Raw genomic sequence first — 18,894 nt, 5'->3', positions numbered from 1 at the left:
TTTTAGAGCGATTCAAGATTCGCTGAGAAAGAAGAAAGAAACAGATTACTTGAGCAACTTTTAGCCAAATTTGGACAGGATATTGTCAACGGTAATTTCCACGGCAACTATTCCATGTTTAATTTTACTCCTCATCTTCATATTCTGTTGTTTTTCGAGCTTAGCTTGATTCAGTTTTTAGAAATTCTTTTATTTAAAAAAAAATGAATAACTTTGAAAAAAGAGATTTAACTTAGTCATGACTCATATTATTTTCACGATAGTTCATATGAAATCATAAGTGATATTTCCCGTATTGACTATTTTTTGTATGTGTTTGCATTAGGTCTTGTGGCAGCAACGGCTGGTGGCATCCAAGTCTACATGTTACCCGGTGTCGCTGATACGCTTTGGGAAATGCTAGAATTTAACAGACAGGTAATGTAGCTCCCAATAGACCTTTAATAGAATGCGATACCATTTTGACTCCGAAGATTAGTAGCAAAAAGATTAAATAATGATAGCGCATTAATTTCTCGCTAAGATTATGTAATGATTTTAGAGAAATTACGTATTGTTTCCACCACTTATTGGACCTACCAAGTGGGCATTAATTTGACTTAAGTCCGTCTGTTCGTCTGTTACAAGCTTTTATCGGGATAAGCTCATTGTTTTTTTTCTGATTTTAGCATTAAAACACCACTTCTTTAGAAAAAGGGGTGATATGTAAGAAATTCGTTCACATATGTCTGAGATTTCAGAATCAGCCCCTCCCCCCGTGCTATGCGGAAATCAAAATTTTGATGATTCTTTCATAGTTTAAATTGCCTTTCACATGACTAAATGTTAAATAACAAAATTAGTACCTTACAAGATTTAAAGATTTTCTGTAGTGTGATCATCTTTGAGATCGAGATTCCCTTTTTTCGTGTAGAGGAATAGTCAGTGTTTTCTTATTACTCTGGGGCTGAGTTATGTCTCGTATGTGCATCGGCGTATAGTCATTTTTTCTTTTGATCATGAAAGTATAGTCCTTGAAGAGTCAGAAAACGTGTGTGGCGTTATTTGGATCAGGCACAAATTTCCATAATGGCGGATTTTAGATTTTCAACCCTTTTTAGCCCTTTTGCTTGAAAAAAATTTTTTGACTTTAAACATAGACATTATTTACCAATCGATCACAAATTTTATGCTGATTAAGAAAATGGTCAGAATCATGGTCTGAAAATATGGAGATATGAAGCACTTTCGATTTCGATTTTTTGAAGTGACTACTTTTGGTTCCAGATTTGCGTGGCTGTAACATTTGATTGGCTTACTTGATTTACTTGAAATTTTCGGAGGGTCTTGCCTACCTTTCAAATAATAAAATTCAGAAAAAGTTTTTTTTCTACATGAATTTCGAAATCCATAATGGCGGATTCAAAATTCTCTTTCGTCACATGGGCTCTTAGGCTCTGCTAGTCTAAGAAAAATATTTTTTTAGCTTAAAACCCTGCTTCAGCACCAATCGATCAGAAATTGTATGCTGATTAACAAAAAGGCCCATTTCAAAGGCAAAACAGAATTGCAAGATTTCCAATTTTTCAAGACAGTTATTTTGAGATTGAACCTTTAGTCATGTGGACGACGAAATGTATTGTATCAAATTTTGCTTATCCGGTACTTCGATACGAGAAACTAAACAAGAGAAAAAACCAAAATTGAAAATTGAAAAATGCCTTCCAAAGCCAAATCCAATTATATCCAATACAACCATATGAGAAACTAGATAAGAGAAAGAGACTGCAAGACATCACTTGGCGGATTTGAAGTTTCAAAACACACCACCACCAGTAAATCAAAAATCACTGGATACGTTTTTTAATAAGTGTAGCAGACCTAAAAATGCTGATTTACACAAATCTTTGCAAACTCAAAAAGATTATATTATCTAATCTAATATCTCAAAGACTTCCTGAAGGATCGATCCCAGATTGTCAAAGTAAACGGAGTTGAATCGGTGCAAAAAGCAGTGCTCAGTGGAGTACCTCAAGGTAGTGTCCTAGGGCCTACCCTTTTTGTTCTCTATATCAACGATCTACCAGAATCCGTTAAGTCAAAACTATTCCTTTTTGCTGACGACACCAAACTCGTCAATAAAGTGGAATCAGTTGAGGATGCACTAGTAATACAAAACGATATTAACCAACTACAAAAGTGGTCCGAAACATGGCTATTAACTTTTCATCCTAACAAATGTCATGTGCTAACCCTAGGAAAGCCAAATAATATCAAACATGTACACGAATACACACTAGGGGATAAAATTCTTGAACGTGTATCGTTCGAAAAAGATCTTGGTGTTATCATCGATAAGAATCTCTCCTTTGACCAACACATATCAAATCAGGTGAAAAAAGCTAATTCAATGGCTGGTCTTATCAGGCGGAGCTTCACGTACCTCACTCCAGAACTGTTTCGAAAACTGTACGTAACATTTTTCAGACCACACTTAGAATACGCCCAGGTTATCTGGTCACCAAAACTGAAAAAACACGCGAGATTGATAGAAGGTGTTCAGCGACGCGCATCTAAAACAGTTGAGACATGTGGACAGCTAAGCTATGAAAATCGAATGCAAAGAATCGGAATAACTAGTCTAAAATACAGACGCAGGTAAGTGACATGGTTGAGATCTTTAAACATCTAAACTACTATGACAAATCTTGCATCCCTAAGAAATGTAACCAGCGAGGGAGACCTATGAGAACGCACGCCTCTGAATTAGTAGTAATCTTTGGGAACGATGGTGTTCGCGGTCCGCAGAGTAACTCCCTATACTATCGGGGCATTAAGCAGTGGAATAGTTTGCCTTCTAAAGTAGTCAACTTATCCTCAGTGGAAGAATTTAAAGAGACCCTTAGTGTGGCCTGGAAAGCTAAAAAGTTTGAATATGATTGAAAGTGTCACTATTGTTGCATACCTGTCTATATTAACAATGTAAATAATTAACCCAAAATGTATGAGCGATTCATAGAGGCCCATGTGTCCGCACGGTGGCCTGCGAATTTGTAAAACAATATTATTATTATTATTATATTAATTTTTAGGATATTCAATTACATTTACCAAATTATGCAATAATTAAACTATCATTGATAATTCCCTAGAAACTAAGCTACAATACGTAAACATAATCGGATATTACACGTTTTTTATAAGAACATCGGTAATTTTTGAAGCCATCGGATGTTCTAAACTTTTCGGGTTCAAGCTTGAAAATGTTCTTAACATGTTCATATTTTCACCATTTTGTGATAATTTTGTCTATTTTTCTATAATGTCGGGTGTTTTAGAGTCTGAGAAAAGTCTTAAAAAACGTTCTTAACTTATTCATATATTATTTAATATTTTGGGCATCGAAGCCTTGTGTTCGTTTAAAGTTTGTTCTTATAAAAAACGTGTATTAGTGAGACCAATCAAATCTGATCAAATTTGTAATTACACGATGTGTGTAAGACTAGTGGATAAACTACAATCAGCGCCAAAATATATTGGCAATTTTGGGTATTTTAACGTTTTTCAGAATCTAAAGATCGGGCGAGAATTTTGGTTTCAGTACTTCCACTTTGCTCCATTGGATTTTGTGATTTGGGAGGGGTTAAGAAGCTTTCAGGCTATATTCTGAGCCTTATTGGAACATTTTTGAACTTTTAGATCCTGAGATCCTAAGCTCGCAAGTCATAAGGCTAATGTTAAAACTCAGAGTTTTAAAATTCTACTTCCTAACTGTACTTCAAAGCACTTAAAAATCACTTGTGTTTTAAAGTTTTGAGGGAATTCCCCTTTTTTGCCAAATATTTCGGCGCCGACTGTAGCTAAGGTAAAAACAGGAATTTTGAATTTTGATATTGTAGTGGTAAACATGACCGGGAAATTCTTAGATGCACGTTAAAGTTATCATTGAATAGATAAAATGTCTTTATTCGCGCCACGGTACTTTTTTACAGGCTGATCGGAAAGCAAGCTAGACTTATCCCGTTTATTATATTTGCTTTGCTTCTGGAACGGAAAATCAAGCGGAAATTAATTTTCGTTCTGGAAGCAAAGTTGATTTCATTCCGGGGTAAGTCTAGGTTGCTTTCCAATCAGCCTGTAAAAATGTGCCGTGGCGCGAATGAAGGCTAGAGAAAATTCGCCCGTCGTCGTGACTTACCTATCGATACTTAACCTGACTATTGACGTAGAGGTAAGATCGTCACATTCACCATATCAAGACATTTCTATGTGCCGGAGAGAACATCTCAGATGATGTATGAAAATTGCTCTTGTGTATTGCGGCAATACTGTTGTCCTCGATTTCTCCACTGCCATACGTTACCTGTGCCTCATTCAATATTTTGTTTTTCAATCCTTCCATGAGTAACGCACCTTCCAAATTGTTGCCCATTTCTCGCTTTTGATTTCTCCAATCATGAAATTGGTTTTCCAAGAGAGTTTGCACTTCCATTGACCTCTTGGTAAAAGTATCGCCATCATTCAGAGCTCTTCTCAAAGGAAACGTGTTTGCTCTGAAGCAAGTCACCAGGATCAACAGGATTCCGATATTGATCATTCTTTGAATCTGGACACACCAGGATACTTGATTGTTTCTACAGTTTAAAAAAGTTTTGCGTTAACTTTTCTTGTAGTTTATGGCTTGCTAACCCCTAACTCTTGTTTTAACATGAATGATATTGCCACGAACACTGTGAGAAGTGTTACACGTTTCTTTTTGGACCTACCTGGAGGTCCTATAAATTAACCTGTGTTCGTCCGTCCGTCCGTCCGTCTGTTACCAACTTTTCTCGGGATTGAATCAAAGGAATTTTTTGATTTTTGGTACAAAGGTGCAAAATAGTAATGGCCAAAATGTGACGGAGCCCGATTTTCGAAAAAAAAAATTTTGGGCAAATTTTGGGCCAAAAAACGGCTAAAAAACGGGCTTTTTGGACTTTGTGAAAAATTGGATTATTAATTTTTTCTGATTTTTTGCATGAAAGTAGGGTACCATCATAGGTAAAAGATGGCTCAAGCATATTTTTGCAAAAAAATTTTGTTGGCTCAAAAAACGCATGTTTATCTATAAGAACCACTATTAATAAGCAAACATCAATGTTCTTAGTCAAATTACTCAATTTTTTTATGAGATAGATGTTTTTTTTGCTCATGAGGGCTTACTTTTAAAGAATGTGTTTGTTTAGACACGAAATTTTGGTTGCTTGGCGTGTTTTTATAGAAAAACTGGCCAAATTCGTTATTTTTTTATAAGCACATTATCAATTACTTAGGTATTAGCTTTTCTCGAGATTGGCTCTTTCATTTTTTAAGATTTTTTGCACAAAGATGCATAACTATAAACCTTTGAATGTGACGGAGCCCGATTTTCGAAAAAAATGTTTTTGGGCAAATTTGGGCCAAAAAACGGCTAAAAAACGAATTTTTTGGACTTTGTGAAAAATTGGATCTTTAATTTTTTCTATTTTTTTGCATGAAAGTTGGGTACCATTATAGTTAAAAGATGGCTCAAGTAGATTTTTGCAAAAAAAAATTTTTGGCTCAAAAAACGCATGTTTATCTATAAGAATCACTATCAATGAGCATACATCAATGTTCTTAGTCAAATAACTCAATTTTTTTTATGAGATAGATGTTTTTTTTGCTCACAAAGTCTTTAATATAAAAGAATATTTCAAGAGCATGCACGTTTCTTTTTATAAGAAACAAACGACTAATTTTAATAGATCGTCCTGGGTCGTCACTATTTGTGATCTGAATGATTGTTTAATGGTCACGTCACGTAGATATCAATTATAAATGTGTTAAATGCATAACCAGGTAGGTCCATAAAAGTATCACTTGTTTATATAAGAACAAGCTATATTAAAAAATTACTTCATTACTAAAATAATAAGAACAAGTTTAGAATATTCTTAAGGCTTTGCGGACTCGAAAACACCTTATTCTTTAGAAAGAACACTCACAAAATGATGAAAATAAGAACCATGTTAAGAATATTTTTAGGCTTCAAACTCAAAAAGTTAAGAACATCCAAAGGCTTCAAAAATTTAGGATGTTCTTATAAAAAACCGTTAGGAAAACAATATTAGCTCTTTGAAGAAGAATTCTCGTCTCCTCCTTTAAAAAATGATTTAATTTGTCAAGAAATTATGTATGGAAATTGGAAAAGTGTTTTGATTCCAAAAATGTAACAGCTTGAAAATTTCGCATGTTGGCCGACCCTTATTTCAAATCGATAATAAAGTGGACAATATAAAAAGAATTGTATACAATACTGTTAACGTTTAAATGATATATGTCGTATAAAGTGTATTTTTGGATCTTCCTCGAAGGTCCTTTTAATTAAATCTTTTCACGGTACCAAAACTTACCATTGGTTTGATTTCCGAAAAATAATTTCATATAGGGCTGCTTAACTCTAAAACATCAAAAATCCAGCGTAAAAAAAAAAATTTCACGTTTTTTCAAGCTTACACATCTCTATACTTTACTGGTTTTTTTCCATTTTCGTTGGAGTATTTTCATAATCGTCCAGCGTCTGTTCGATTATTAAGCTTTCCATCTGTAAGCCAAGGCAAACTTGCTCTGTTTAGGGGTGATTTTGAATGTCAGGGGGGGTCAACTTGTGCTTGTCCGGGGGTGAAATCTATTCTCCAGGGCGTTTTTGACTTTACCTGGCTTTTATTGCTGTTGTTCAAAAGTATTCGTGTCACTTCATATGCCTCCCGCCCCCCATTTTACTCATTTAATAAACCCCAACATTAGAGTCGAACTTCAGCATTTAGAGGTCTATATCTAAATCCAGCCCTCGGTGCTCGATTTATCAAGAGTTTGAATAAGAATGATATTTTTTCTGTATCAAGGCAACAGCACAATGGTTCCAAGTAGCGCTCTCCAACTTGCCTTCCCACAATGCAAGTGGTGTGATCAACGCCACACCTCAACAGATTGAATATTTCTATAACACCGTTTGCAGGTTTGCATATAAACATTTTGTTTTTCTTTGATTATAATGTAACAGTATTACAGTGTCATTTCGAAGGCATGTTTCTACTACGACTTTTGAAATGGGACTATTCTATTCCTTAAAAAAAACGGAACGTGTCAGACAATTTGTTCGAGATTCAAGTTATTGGGACTTCATGTATTAACTTTTCCTTGTTTAATATATAACTTTTATCAATTATATCCTTTTTATTACCATTCAGCTCCACATCGGTCAAAATCCTATGGGGCGAATTCCGCGAGTTTTCGAAGTACTTCAGATAGTCATGGTGATGGAGGGTCGCGTGTCGTCGTTGGCCAAGGGTCGTTGGCACCTTGATGGATGTTGGTTGACGCCGCTACTACTAGTGGTAACATGGAGCCACCAAGTAGAATATCGGGTATGAAATCGTCTGCTTGGGGTTTCTATTACTCATTTTTCGCAAAGGAGAAAATGGCCAAGGGTTGTTTGATTCCGGGCTATAAGATGGTTTTTGGGTGGACTTTTTTATGTCTGTGGATGGACTATATGGGCGTTTTTGAAGGTACTCTGTGGGCGTTTTTGAAGGTACTCTGTGGGCGTTTTTTGAAGGTACTCTATGGGCGTTTTTGAAGGTACGCTGTGGGCGTTTTTTGAAGGTACTCTATGGGCGTTTTTTGAAGGTACTCTGTGGGCGTTTTTTGAAGGTACTCTATGGGCATTTTTGAAGGTATGCTGTGGGCGTTTTTTGAAGGTTGAAGGTACTCTATGGGCGTTTTTGAAGGTACTCTGTGGGCGTTTTTTGAAGGTACTCTATGGGCGTTTTTTTGGATGGATTATGAGAAGGTTTTTGGATTGATAATGGTTTGGAGGCAGATTTCTTGGACGAGTTTTTGGAAGTTTGGATGGAAAAATTTTGGCTTTTGAAGGTTTTTGGGAAGAAACTTTGTATAGGTTTGTTTTCAAGATGTATTTTGAAGGGTTTGCATGGACTGAGATGGTTATTGAAAGTTGTTGGATATGAAATGAATTTGACGAAAGCTCTCTCTTCCCTCAGAGAGAGGAGATTTTCGTGGAGAGTGAAACAGAAAGTTGTTGGAAAATGGTTTGGATATCGAGACGGTTTGGAACTGTTTGATTTTTGATACACAATGGTTGGTGTATTGTTGAAGCGAGAAGGATTTCTCAAAGAAAAAAAGACAATGAAAAACGAAAGACATTTTGGGTGGAATGGATTTCCCAATGATAATGATAATCGAAGCTGATTGGACATTAAATTGATAATCAGATGGTTTGAGATTTTTTGTTCGAAGATTTCCTCATGGCTCTGAGCAGAACCACTCAATCCTCTTTTGTCTTGCTATTTTCCAAAGTCGAAATTTTACTCAAGGTCAAAGGAGGCTTCTGAGGGCCAAAAGGTTTCGAACCAGCTGATTAACTCTTAAATGTCAAATTTACGAATCAAGCTATGGATGTATAGAAATCTTATTTTATGTGAAATATTTAGGAGATGTTTTCGTAGATTAAGATTTTTTAACAAAAACTATCTTTTTTTATTGAGATATGGGAAAACAGCTACTACGATACTGTTTTCAACCAAAAATATTTGAGTTTTCAAGTTGAACTTGAATGGTCTTAGACCTTATTTTCTAGAGTTTTATTAGAGTTACTTTTTAGTTGTCGCTTTGGGTATTTGCGTTTAAAGCGCATACAAATTAAGGTTTTTACAAAAAGTTTCGAGCTACTAACTATTTTCAAACTTATATTTTGTAACGTTTTACATTTCTTAACATTTTACATTTAGGTACTTTTCAAAGAGAGCATTTTTATATATTTAGAACTTTAGGTTTAGAGCTAGCCTAAACTAACAGGAAATACTAGACATTATAGGTTATTTTATTTTAAGCTTATCTTGATTATATTCAGAATAAAATCTGTTTTAAGTTTTCCTCTCTTTTTGCTTGCATTAAGGTTCCTTTGTAAATGGTGATTATTTCTACCATGGTAGTTTAAACCTAATTTGAGGCCAGAATATTAACACAAAAAGTATACACATTCATACAATTTCATACACTAAGTTTTCTTTCATTTTTTTAGATGTCATCTTCTTAAACATACTAAAAATAGAAAATAAAATGTAGTCTGGTACCGAGAGGTCCATTCAACCAATCAAAATGCAAGAAGGGTATCGAGAGAAAGAGCATCTGCTCTCGCTTAAAGGTAAGAGCAATAAAATCCTGTTCGAGCAACGTTTATCTGTCTTAAACGCATATTGACCACTTCGTAGAAGATTTTGTCCAAATTTTTTAACTCTCCTAAAATTATAAAGTAAATTGACGATGATATTTTTTCTGCTTCTTCTGTTTCAGTGATGAGATTGACAAAACCATCAGTCAAACCACTGCTGCATGTCACCAATGAACCACAAGATTTACCAGGTACCTCCCAACTTTCATCTTTTACCCACAATTACACTCCATAAGATCAAACACTGTTAATTTCAAAAGTTTCCAAGTGTATTTTGACTACTATTTGAACCCGAATGAATTCTGCGCTTGAAAGATTAAAAAAATCTTAATTTTCAATGCGAACTTTTATCAAGCAATGTTCTACATTTAGCCCAGCATACACGTATTTTATAAGAACATCCAAAATCTCCTTCGGATATGTTTTTAACATTTTAGGTTTCAATGTTCTTATTTTCACCATCTTGTAAGTAATTTTGACCATAGTGTCCTCAAAGCCTTAAAATGTTTGTTCTTAAGATTTCAGCTATTGAAGCATTCTGTTCTTATATAGTTTGTTCTTATAAAAAAACTTGTAACATATGTTTACTTTCCCATTACCACCTTGCACAGGAGATATCTTCAACAATTCAATTTTCACTGACGTGGCAACTACCAAAGGTGCTGAGATGCTTAATTGTGGTGAATTGCTCTCCCTCCCGCAAGCCTTCGGGTAAGTCATACACTTTACGTAACGGCCCTCTAACATCAATATAACGTCGTCACATGCCAACTTGGCAGTATCGTCCAAAAAGAAAGATTTAACAAATAATGGCGATCTTGACGCTGCGTTGCTACAACTAATTGTTCAATCACATCAAACCCCCCTTCTTCAATGACCCCACTCCCAATCCAGTTCGAAATTAGTATTAGTAAGTCTCTGACTTCTAGATTACTTAGCTTTCCTAGCTATCTTGCAATTATACGTATAGACGGCACTGTTGTCACTTTTATTTTTAGGAGTATTTACCTTGGAGAGACATTTTCTTGCTATGTCAGTATTTTGAACGACAGCAACCAAGTCACCAAAGATGTCACACTAAAGGTACATACCATCCGTTCACAAATCGAGTATTTTGTTAAGTAAACCTATCCGCGATATTTTAGTGGATAGTGGAATTTGAAGAAAAAATATAGTCAATTCTAATTTAGGAGGAATGTTTTTATAAGAACAAACGATATTAGAAGTATAAAGCTTCGGTGGTCAAAATACCAAGAACCAGTTGAGAACATTTTGAGGCTTTGGTGACTTCTTAGAAACTTGTACAAAAATACTCACAAAATGGTGAAAATATAACAATTTGAAAACATTTTCATGCTTAAAAGTGAAAAAGTTGAGAAGATCCAAAGGCTTCGAGAATTTTGGTCGCTGTGATAAAAAAGGGTATTTTTCAAGACTTCCATATTTGAACAGTTTGAGAATCGAACCTCCCCGAACCTCCCCGAACCTCTGCGCACGAGGAACACAAATTTGTTCGAGTTGTAGAATTTTTGAGTCTTAGAATAAGGTTTTTAAGGTATAGTCAATCGAAGAGACAAGAAAACTTTAAGTTAGAGAGACTCCATTTTATAATCTTTTAGCGAGTTTATGTATTTGCACTTTTGAAGACGGTAGAGTGGCTGAAGCAATTTGGAAAAACCTGCAGTTCTGATCCGCAAAATCGAGGACAGTAAAAGAGTTGATTTACCGTCGTCCTCGGCTGGTCAGGAACAAGTCAAATTATAACCTTACCTTCTCCGTCACAAAAAAACACACATACATAAACTCGGTTTTATCTCTTTCTAGACGGACATTCAAACATCTTCACAACGATTCCAACTAACAGCCAGCACACCACGTGACCTTCTTTCTCCTGATGAAAGCCAAGATGAAGTGTTGAGTTATGAAGTCAAAGAACTTGGCACTCATATGTAAGGTGTTCTACACTTTTGTGTCCTTTGTCAAACAGAGGCCGAAAAACTTGCGGGACCAAAAACTTGCAAATTTGATTTTTGGGAAATTCTACTTTTTGAAGAAATTTTACTAAGAAAACCTTTGTGATTCTTTCAAAAAGCAATCATTTAAAAACACTCTTACATTATAATAGTAGGGGCCTGCTGTATTATATTTTTTTCTGCTCCGAATTTCATCCTTTATTGTATCAAACAGATCTTTTAAATTCAACTTTGAAAAATCGTCAATTTTCAATCATTTTTGGGGTTAGGAGTTACGACAGGCCTATCTTCTTTCGAACTGTCCCACGAAAGATGCCATGGATCATAAAGGTCGACCCCGTATTGTAATACACTTTTTGAATGAGCCTAACACAGTCTGTGCCACTAACTCGATCGGGAAGATTCCAAAATGGGAAGATCCTTCCGAAATGGGAAGAACCTTCCTGAACGGGAAATTAACTTGACTCCCGAACGGGAAGATCTTCCCGCTTTTTTACTTACCTAGGACTTTTCGATCGGGTTGAAACTTCCCGTTTGGGAAGTTAACGCAGTTTTTTCAAAATTAAACCAAATTTCCACGGTAAAGTTTATTTTTCTTTCGGTGAAAAATCTTAAAATTTGATGCTTTATCAGCTCCAAAATGTTTCAACTTTCGCCGGTCATCGTACAGTTTCGCCGAAGATTCAGTCATTTTTCATCTTCCCAAAGAGGAAGAATCTTCCCAATCAGGAAGAAAAAATTCACCTAAGTTCTTCCTGTTCGGGAAGTTTCTTCCCATTTCGGAAGAATCTTCCCGATCGGGTTAGTGGTACAGACTGTAACAGATGTTATTTTAACGTCATGGTTTTGTTAGTATTTTTAATTAACCTGGCGTAAAACAACCGAAGTCCAAGCATGCATTTTCAAAACGAAAGAAGATGCTGTCATGACTGGTCGCAGCTACAGAGCATATGGAGAAGATCTACCACTCCAAGACTCTGAGTATGCCGATGACACTGCTCTCTTATTTAACAGTCGAAAAGAAGCAGAGTCCGGCATTGAGGAGAGTATGTCGCATCTCGCTCGTTTTGGGATGGAAGTACATTCTGGTCCATTGGAGCCACGAGAAGACTCCAAATCAGTTGTTCTCTTCTGTCCAAAGCCACCGAGTAAATATGAAAATCCGGAAACATATGATAACCTTGACCTGTCTGATATCATCATTGGCCAGCGTTACATTCCTATCGTTGATAAGTTCGTTTATTTAGGGAGTATGATTAGCAACGACTGCTCCGACAAAGGTGACGTTCAAATGAGGATCCAGAAAGCAAGCATCGCATTTGGTTCTCTTAAGAAATGTATTTTCTCAAATTCAAGTGTCAATTTTGATGTCAAAGGAAAAGTTTACTCTACCTATGTTATTCCAATTCTATTGTATGGTGTCGAATGTTGGAGCTTAACCGAGAGTTTGTTAACGAGTTTACGAAATTTTCATCATCGTTGCGTTCGAATCATGTGTCACGTCAATCGATACCAGTCATGGGTAAAGAGAATTAGTAACGTTGAGCTTTTGAATAAAGTTTGTTTGAATTCGATTGATAGCTATCTCTGTCAACGTCAAATGGCATGGGCTGGCCACGTATTCGAATGCCCTGGTTTCGTTTACCAAGAAAAATGATTTCTTGCTGGGTCCGCTCGAAGCGCCCTAAAGGGGCCCCTCGCTATACGTTTGGTCGATCTTTGTTCAAAACTTTCAAAAAATGTAACGTTGATAAGTCATGTTGGCATGTTCTTGCTTCTGATAGATTTCAATGGAGAAATCTCATTAATAATTTGAATATATAGCTAGACTTTTATTTCTTCTAGTATTTTCTTATATATGACAATTTTCTGATAATTTTTTTAGGATGTGTTTGCGCTGTGATTCTCTTGACTATTTTCAGGAGGCCTATTCCCTTTAGGGAAGGCCTATGCTCTTCTTCTTCTTCTTCTTCTTTAATCAAAATCAGTTTGTTAATATTACCAACCCTTGTTCCTTATCTTTCTTTCCAGCTTGATATGTGCAGTTTCGTATACTTCACCAAATGGTGAGAAGCTGTTCATGAGAAGGTTCTACAAGTTTCAGGTAACTAAGCAGAAGTTTGCAAGAAATTCGGCGGTACACACAATCTTACTGTTTACAAAATGCACGCAAATCAAGGACCATGAAAAATGTTGTGGTTTTAGGGCTATTAGAATGAAATGAATTGGATTTTGTGTATTAATCCAAAATTAATTGTAACATTTATGATTGTTTATTACTTTATAGGTGTTGAAACCTCTTGAAGTGAAAACTAAATTCTACAACGGAGAGGTATCTTATTCTTTTAAATCCATTACGTAATGTTTGTAAAATCTGTAAACAATCTTGAAATAACTTTTATCTTCGTAATAATCTGATTTCGTTACACTATTCACTTATTGACTAGCATTATCGTTCAATTTTGGTTGTGCTCTGGGCATACCCAAGTAAAGCAGTGGAAATGAAATGACTGAACCTCTGATTCTCTGGACTTGCCCTTTATTGAGTGCAACATCACTATGATTTTCTAAAAGGCAGAATGTAGAGATAATAAAGAACTTACTACTTATTGTTTTCTTTTTTTCGTCATGTTGGTGCAATCTCCAGATAATGAAAAATTTTGTATATTTTATACTAGAATATTCAGAAAATTACCTAAAACGCTTTTTGGCTTCGTTCCACAATCAATATCATGCACACTATGAAAAATCATTGTATTTCTTTCATCATATTTTGCAGTTCGATTCCGTTTTCTTGGAAGCACAAGTGCAAAACATCACCACCAACCCAATCAGTATGGATCACGTCACCTTAGACCCGTCACAGTACTACATGGTCCTCCCATTGAACGAATTAACGCCTGTGGGCGAGGAAACAATGGAAAAGGGCGTCGATGAAATTTTTGATTCAACTTATATTAACCCAATGGACATGCGACAATATTTGTATAAATTGATACCGAAAGAGTCCCATAAATTAGAGTTGCGTGCAATGGTATGTAAGAATTGTTTTCTGTCTCCCGCTGCAAAACTGTTTCATTTATCCTATCTTATCTCATACTGTTAGGCCGAACTATGCAGGTTTCTTTTTGGACCTACCTCCGGGTACCCCGGTGGAGGTCCTTTAAATTAACCCATGTCCGTTCGTTCGTTCGTTCGTTCGTTCGTCTGTTGCCAGCTTTTCTCGGGATTGGCTCATTAGTTTTTTCTGATTTTTTGCACACTGATGCAAAATGACAATACCTAAAATGTGACGGAGCCCGATTTTCGAAAAACATTTTTTTCCGGCCGAAAATGCCGGAAAAACTGGTTTTTTGGCATTTTCTCGAGATTTTATCATAAGCATTTTCTGATTTTTTGCTGAAAGATGCGTATTAACAATGCCCAAAACATGGCCGAGTCCGATTTTTGAGAAAAAATTTTTTCCGGCCGAAAATGCCGGAAATATGCCGGAAATCGCCGTTTTTCTGGATTTTCATTGGACTTTTTCCTTATAATTGGTTGTTTTTTCATTCAAAATTATTATCAATAGCAATTCCCACCATCAAGCATGTTTCAATTTATTTAATAAAATTATTTCTTGAATTTCTCGAGCTGTACTTTATATTTTTTTATGAAATTTTGCACACTGATGCAAAATGACAATACCTAAAATGTGACGGAGCCCGATTTTCGAAAAACATTTTTTTCCGGCCGAAAATGCCGGAAAAACTGGTTTTTTGGCATTTTCTCGAGATTTTATCATAAGCATTTTCTGATTTTTGCACAAAGATGCGTATTAACAATGCCCAAAACATGGCTGAGATTTTTTCCGGCCGAAAAAGCTGGAAATTTCCGTTTTTGCAGATTTTCATTGGATTTTTTCGTTTCGTGTCTTTTCAAACAAAAACATCATTTATAAGAATGTCCACGATTAAGCATGGTTCAATTTTCAATGAAACTGATTTTGGTACAGGAACTTTCTAAAAATCGCCCGAACAGCCGAGAATCGCCGGATTCCATGAATTTCTCGAGTTCTCTCGTATTATTCTGCATTTTCATACTATTGTTCTCTTATTACATCAATCTTCAGGTAGGTCCATTCAGCATGTAGCTTGTTCCTTTTTTTTTAATTTAGTTATGTATATCTTTCCATAACTATTCCACGGTTGCAATGTAAATCAGCGCCATTGACCGTTTCACATCGGTACAAAATCTTGAAAAAATTAGCATCACATTACTAACGGGAAGTTATTATGAAAGCAAAATCAATCTTGATAACCTATGATCCATTTTGACCGAGAACTAGCTTTTGTTGGTTGTAGCAAATTGTAAACAGTTAATTACGCATCAAGGTATTTTCTAAACTGTTTATTGACAATTCAGCCAATGTCACCGATCGGGAAATTAGATATCGTATGGCGAACAAACTTTGGTGAGATTGGACGACTTCAAACAAGTCAACTGCAAAGAACGGTATGGGTTATTCGTACGATTTGAGAGAATCCTTCTACCATGAGAAAAATAGCAACTTTTAAACCATGTCATAGCAAATTAATTACTGTCATGAAAGTGGAAATTCTTTTGAGTGCCTGCTTGAATAAAAAGTGCAAAAATTCCAGATCAGAAAATAATTCTTTATATTAAAGATTGATAAAGTAATTCTGCGGCCGCAATCGGAGACGACTCGATAGCTATATACCAGAAGGTAGGGTAGGCCCATTGATTGCTCCACTTACCCTTGATTCTTCTCTTAATTGCTGAGCATCAAGCAGAGAGGCATCAAGTACTATTTTGGGCTAAAGATCTATCGACGTTTGAATTTACCAGCACTACCCGTCCATCTATCAACTCGATCCTAAAAACCTTTTTTTCTATCGTTTCCAGGCTCCAACAGATGTGGATATCAAACTAGTTGTTGAAGAATCACCCGATACCATCTCAGTTGAGCAACAGTTCGAAATAGCTTGCAAACTCAAAAACTTTGGGTAATTGTCTTCTTTCATCAATTATTCTTAACGTTTGATTCGTTGCATTGGACCGAGTTTTTATTACTTTTAAATCACCTGGTTCGATAGTACTCCTTTTTTAAACCCGCTGTTGGTAGATTCTCCATGTATCTCACGTCCTTAAGAATAGCTTTTCGTGATTTTTTTGTGTTGTGAAATAATGTCACCATTTTCTTAGTTCATCAAAGATGGAAGCTAAATTATTCTTGACCAGCTCGAGTAGTTCCTTGCTTTGGTGTGGAATCTCCGGAAAAGTAAGTTTTTCCTCTTTTTTAGCCATGTCTTATAACTTTTTGCATATTTTTTTGGATACGTTACCCTTTAACCTGGAATTTCAGAGTAAGGTAAATTCAAAGTAAAGGTGTTGCTAGTTGTTTCTTAGATTTCATTGATATGACAATGTAACATCATATTTAATCTATTTGTTAGGTTTTGGGTCCACTTCCACCTAATTCTTCACTTGAATTCAAATTACATGGTATTGCTACACGTCCTGGATTACATGTAAGTTGTTCAGGGTACACACTTTATCAAAAAGTTCTTGGTGAACAGTTAGTAGTAGAGTAGAGAGGCCCCAAAAAGGATAGGTAATGTGAAAATGTTTTCCATCCAGCAGGAAGTGTCACACTAACACCTTGATATCCCTGTATGAATATTAAACAACTTTTGTTCCTGCTCCCAAGCCTCCACCAGGGCTGGTGAACGTGGTGGAACGAGAGTAAAGAGCTGAAGTGATTTCAAATTGCTAACCATTGTAGAGAATAAAATCTACTGCAGTTCACCCAAAAAGAAAGGTCTGATAGTACCTTTGAGAATTTATAGAAAGAAAGGGCTTATGGATTCAAAAGTTCTCCCCTTCTTAGCAAAAAGGTCGTCTTTTTCAATAATTTGGTCTTAGATTTTAGTAACCCCTTAAAATTCAGCTCCTTTCTCAGATTTCATCTTTTCTTCTCTTAGAGTATTGGAGGAGTGCGTATATTGGACATGAACAGTACAAAAATGCATGATTTTGATGATATTTGTCAATTACTTGTCTACACCAACGAACAATCGCCCTTTCTATAGAAATACAATACTCTTCAATTTCTATGAGGATCAAAAGTCAAGTTGGTCTAATATTATGTTCACTTTTTGGATCGCTCTTTCTTGGACTAATTTGAAAAGGGGCAGAGAATCAGAGAATCGAAAAAAATTCGAAAGTAACTACAATCGGTGACTAAATATTTGGCAATATCTTGAAAGATCCCTTCCCCCTAATATCAGTGTTGATGTGAGCTTATTCTGAGCATGGTGGCAACCTTTCCACCCATCAACATTGATACTAGGGGGGGGGAGGGAATTCTTGACACAATATTTAGTCACAGATTGTAGTAACGAGTTGTTGAAAGGCGATAAATTGAGACGATATTGAATGTAATGTATTTTAGGAATGTTTTGATTCTGTTTTTAACACTATTGAAATGCTGATGAATAGATATCCCTAACAACTACCCTTGCAAAGATCACATTCTACTATGGACATCTTTGTAACTTACTATCTAATTATTGCTGAGTCGTATTTTGTCGTCGTTATAAATATTGTAAATAATGGCTATATAAATAATGGCTGGTTATATAATGGAAACTTAACTCACACTCTGGGACGGGTCTTTGCAAGTAAGGTCATAGAATAAAATATATTGTAAATATCTTCTAGGGTCACTATTTTTAATTGACGTATTTCCGTAATGTCATCTAAGAATTTTACGAGCGTTCTCTCTGTTTATTTGCTGAGTCAGGTGTTGTTGTTGTTATATTTCATAAACAACAATAAAGATTCTATTTTAAGAGAGCCCATGCATGGATTCGTTCAGGTATTTGAGCATCCTTTCCCATGCCCTCTGGACGGAAAATATAACCTCCTGAACATAGGGTGTAAATTTATTTTTCTAACATCTATTTAAAATATTACATCGCATTTTTCACGGACATGTGTTCCAGAAAATAATTTTTTGAATTTTGTCTTGCGGAAGCATAATACAGAGGAAATATTCAGACTCTCAATAATGCCAATCGTGTGAGGAGATTATATTTGTAGCTTTTTTTTCAATTTATTTTTTCTATACTGAATATTTATTAATTTTTTTCAATTCTTTTCAGGCCCGGTGGAAGCGGGCAATTATTTTTTATTTTCTCAAATTTCTATAACTCCAAATTGCTAGCGAATTTTATCCCAATTTAAGCTTTCAGCCTCTCCACTTTTACGGTTGCTCCGCCGGGCCTGCTTTTATCAGAATTTATAAATTTTAATCACGCCAATAAATAAATAAATAAATCCCAAAACATGGATCAATATGAACAGTCTATGTGTTTGTTATCGGAATGGGGATATTTGGGGTAGACGATGCTATCGTCCGTATAATATATTATTATGATATAACATAGTTTGTATATTATAAAACGAAATATGTTTCGCGGCGGATAGTGTCTGTGTTTAAGACAACAGCTACCCCCGAAAGAAACTCCCTTCGTCACGTTTGTTCCTCTTTAATGAAACTCGTCTTGGACTATAGCATAGTCTATATTTGGGGACGACTTGGTCCCGCATTGAAATCTTTCGAAACATTTAAATTCTTGATCTTGTGCTAAATTGAAATTAAACGACCTGTTTCATCTTGTTGCA

The 18,894-nt window shown here is 35.6% G+C and overlaps 2 protein-coding genes across 2 annotated transcripts in view; both read left to right on the top strand.

The window, feature by feature from the left end:
* LOC136806026 (transportin-3-like) overlaps nt 1–8,172 on the top strand; it is a 32,953-nt gene extending 24,781 nt beyond the window's left edge. The window contains exons 27-31 of the mRNA XM_067062603.1: nt 7–91; nt 326–417; nt 6,885–6,997; nt 7,230–7,692; nt 7,747–8,172. Coding sequence (XP_066918704.1) covers nt 7–91; nt 326–417; nt 6,885–6,997; nt 7,230–7,290 — 351 coding nt within the window. The 3' untranslated portion in view covers nt 7,291–7,692; nt 7,747–8,172. The remainder of the gene's footprint in view (nt 1–6; nt 92–325; nt 418–6,884; nt 6,998–7,229; nt 7,693–7,746) is intronic.
* A 910-nt stretch (nt 8,173–9,082) lies between these two features.
* LOC136806025 (trafficking protein particle complex subunit 13-like) lies at nt 9,083–18,733 on the top strand. The gene is made up of 13 exons (XM_067062602.1): nt 9,083–9,205; nt 9,355–9,423; nt 9,844–9,943; nt 10,231–10,315; nt 11,057–11,181; nt 13,237–13,309; nt 13,493–13,537; nt 13,985–14,239; nt 15,610–15,699; nt 16,111–16,211; nt 16,411–16,486; nt 16,662–16,736; nt 17,190–18,733. The coding sequence occupies exons 1-13, from the start codon at nt 9,160–9,162 to the stop codon at nt 17,295–17,297; spliced, it is 1,248 nt and encodes a 415-aa protein (XP_066918703.1). The 5' UTR covers nt 9,083–9,159; the 3' UTR covers nt 17,298–18,733.
* Nucleotides 18,734–18,894: the final 161 nt, after the last annotated feature.

This window comes from Clytia hemisphaerica, unplaced genomic scaffold, assembly GCF_902728285.1.
Source record: "Clytia hemisphaerica strain Z4C2 unplaced genomic scaffold, Clytia hemisphaerica genome assembly, whole genome shotgun sequence".
NCBI lineage: Eukaryota > Metazoa > Cnidaria > Hydrozoa > Leptothecata > Clytiidae > Clytia > Clytia hemisphaerica.
The sequence above is the reverse complement of the archived record's forward strand: the minus strand, read 5'-3'. Positions and strand labels throughout refer to the sequence as shown.

Bases quoted from the DNA above. Each gene is read 5' to 3' on its own strand.
- LOC136806025 (XM_067062602.1), top strand. From the start codon at position 9,160: ATGCAAGAAGGGTATCGAGAGAAAGAGCATCTGCTCTCGCTTAAAG. The intron at 11,182-13,236 runs GTAAGGTGTTCT...CTTTCTTTCCAG, and splicing joins AAAGAACTTGGCACTCATAT to CTTGATATGTGCAGTTTCGT. The intron at 16,487-16,661 runs GTAAGTTTTTCC...TCTATTTGTTAG, and splicing joins GGTGTGGAATCTCCGGAAAA to GTTTTGGGTCCACTTCCACC.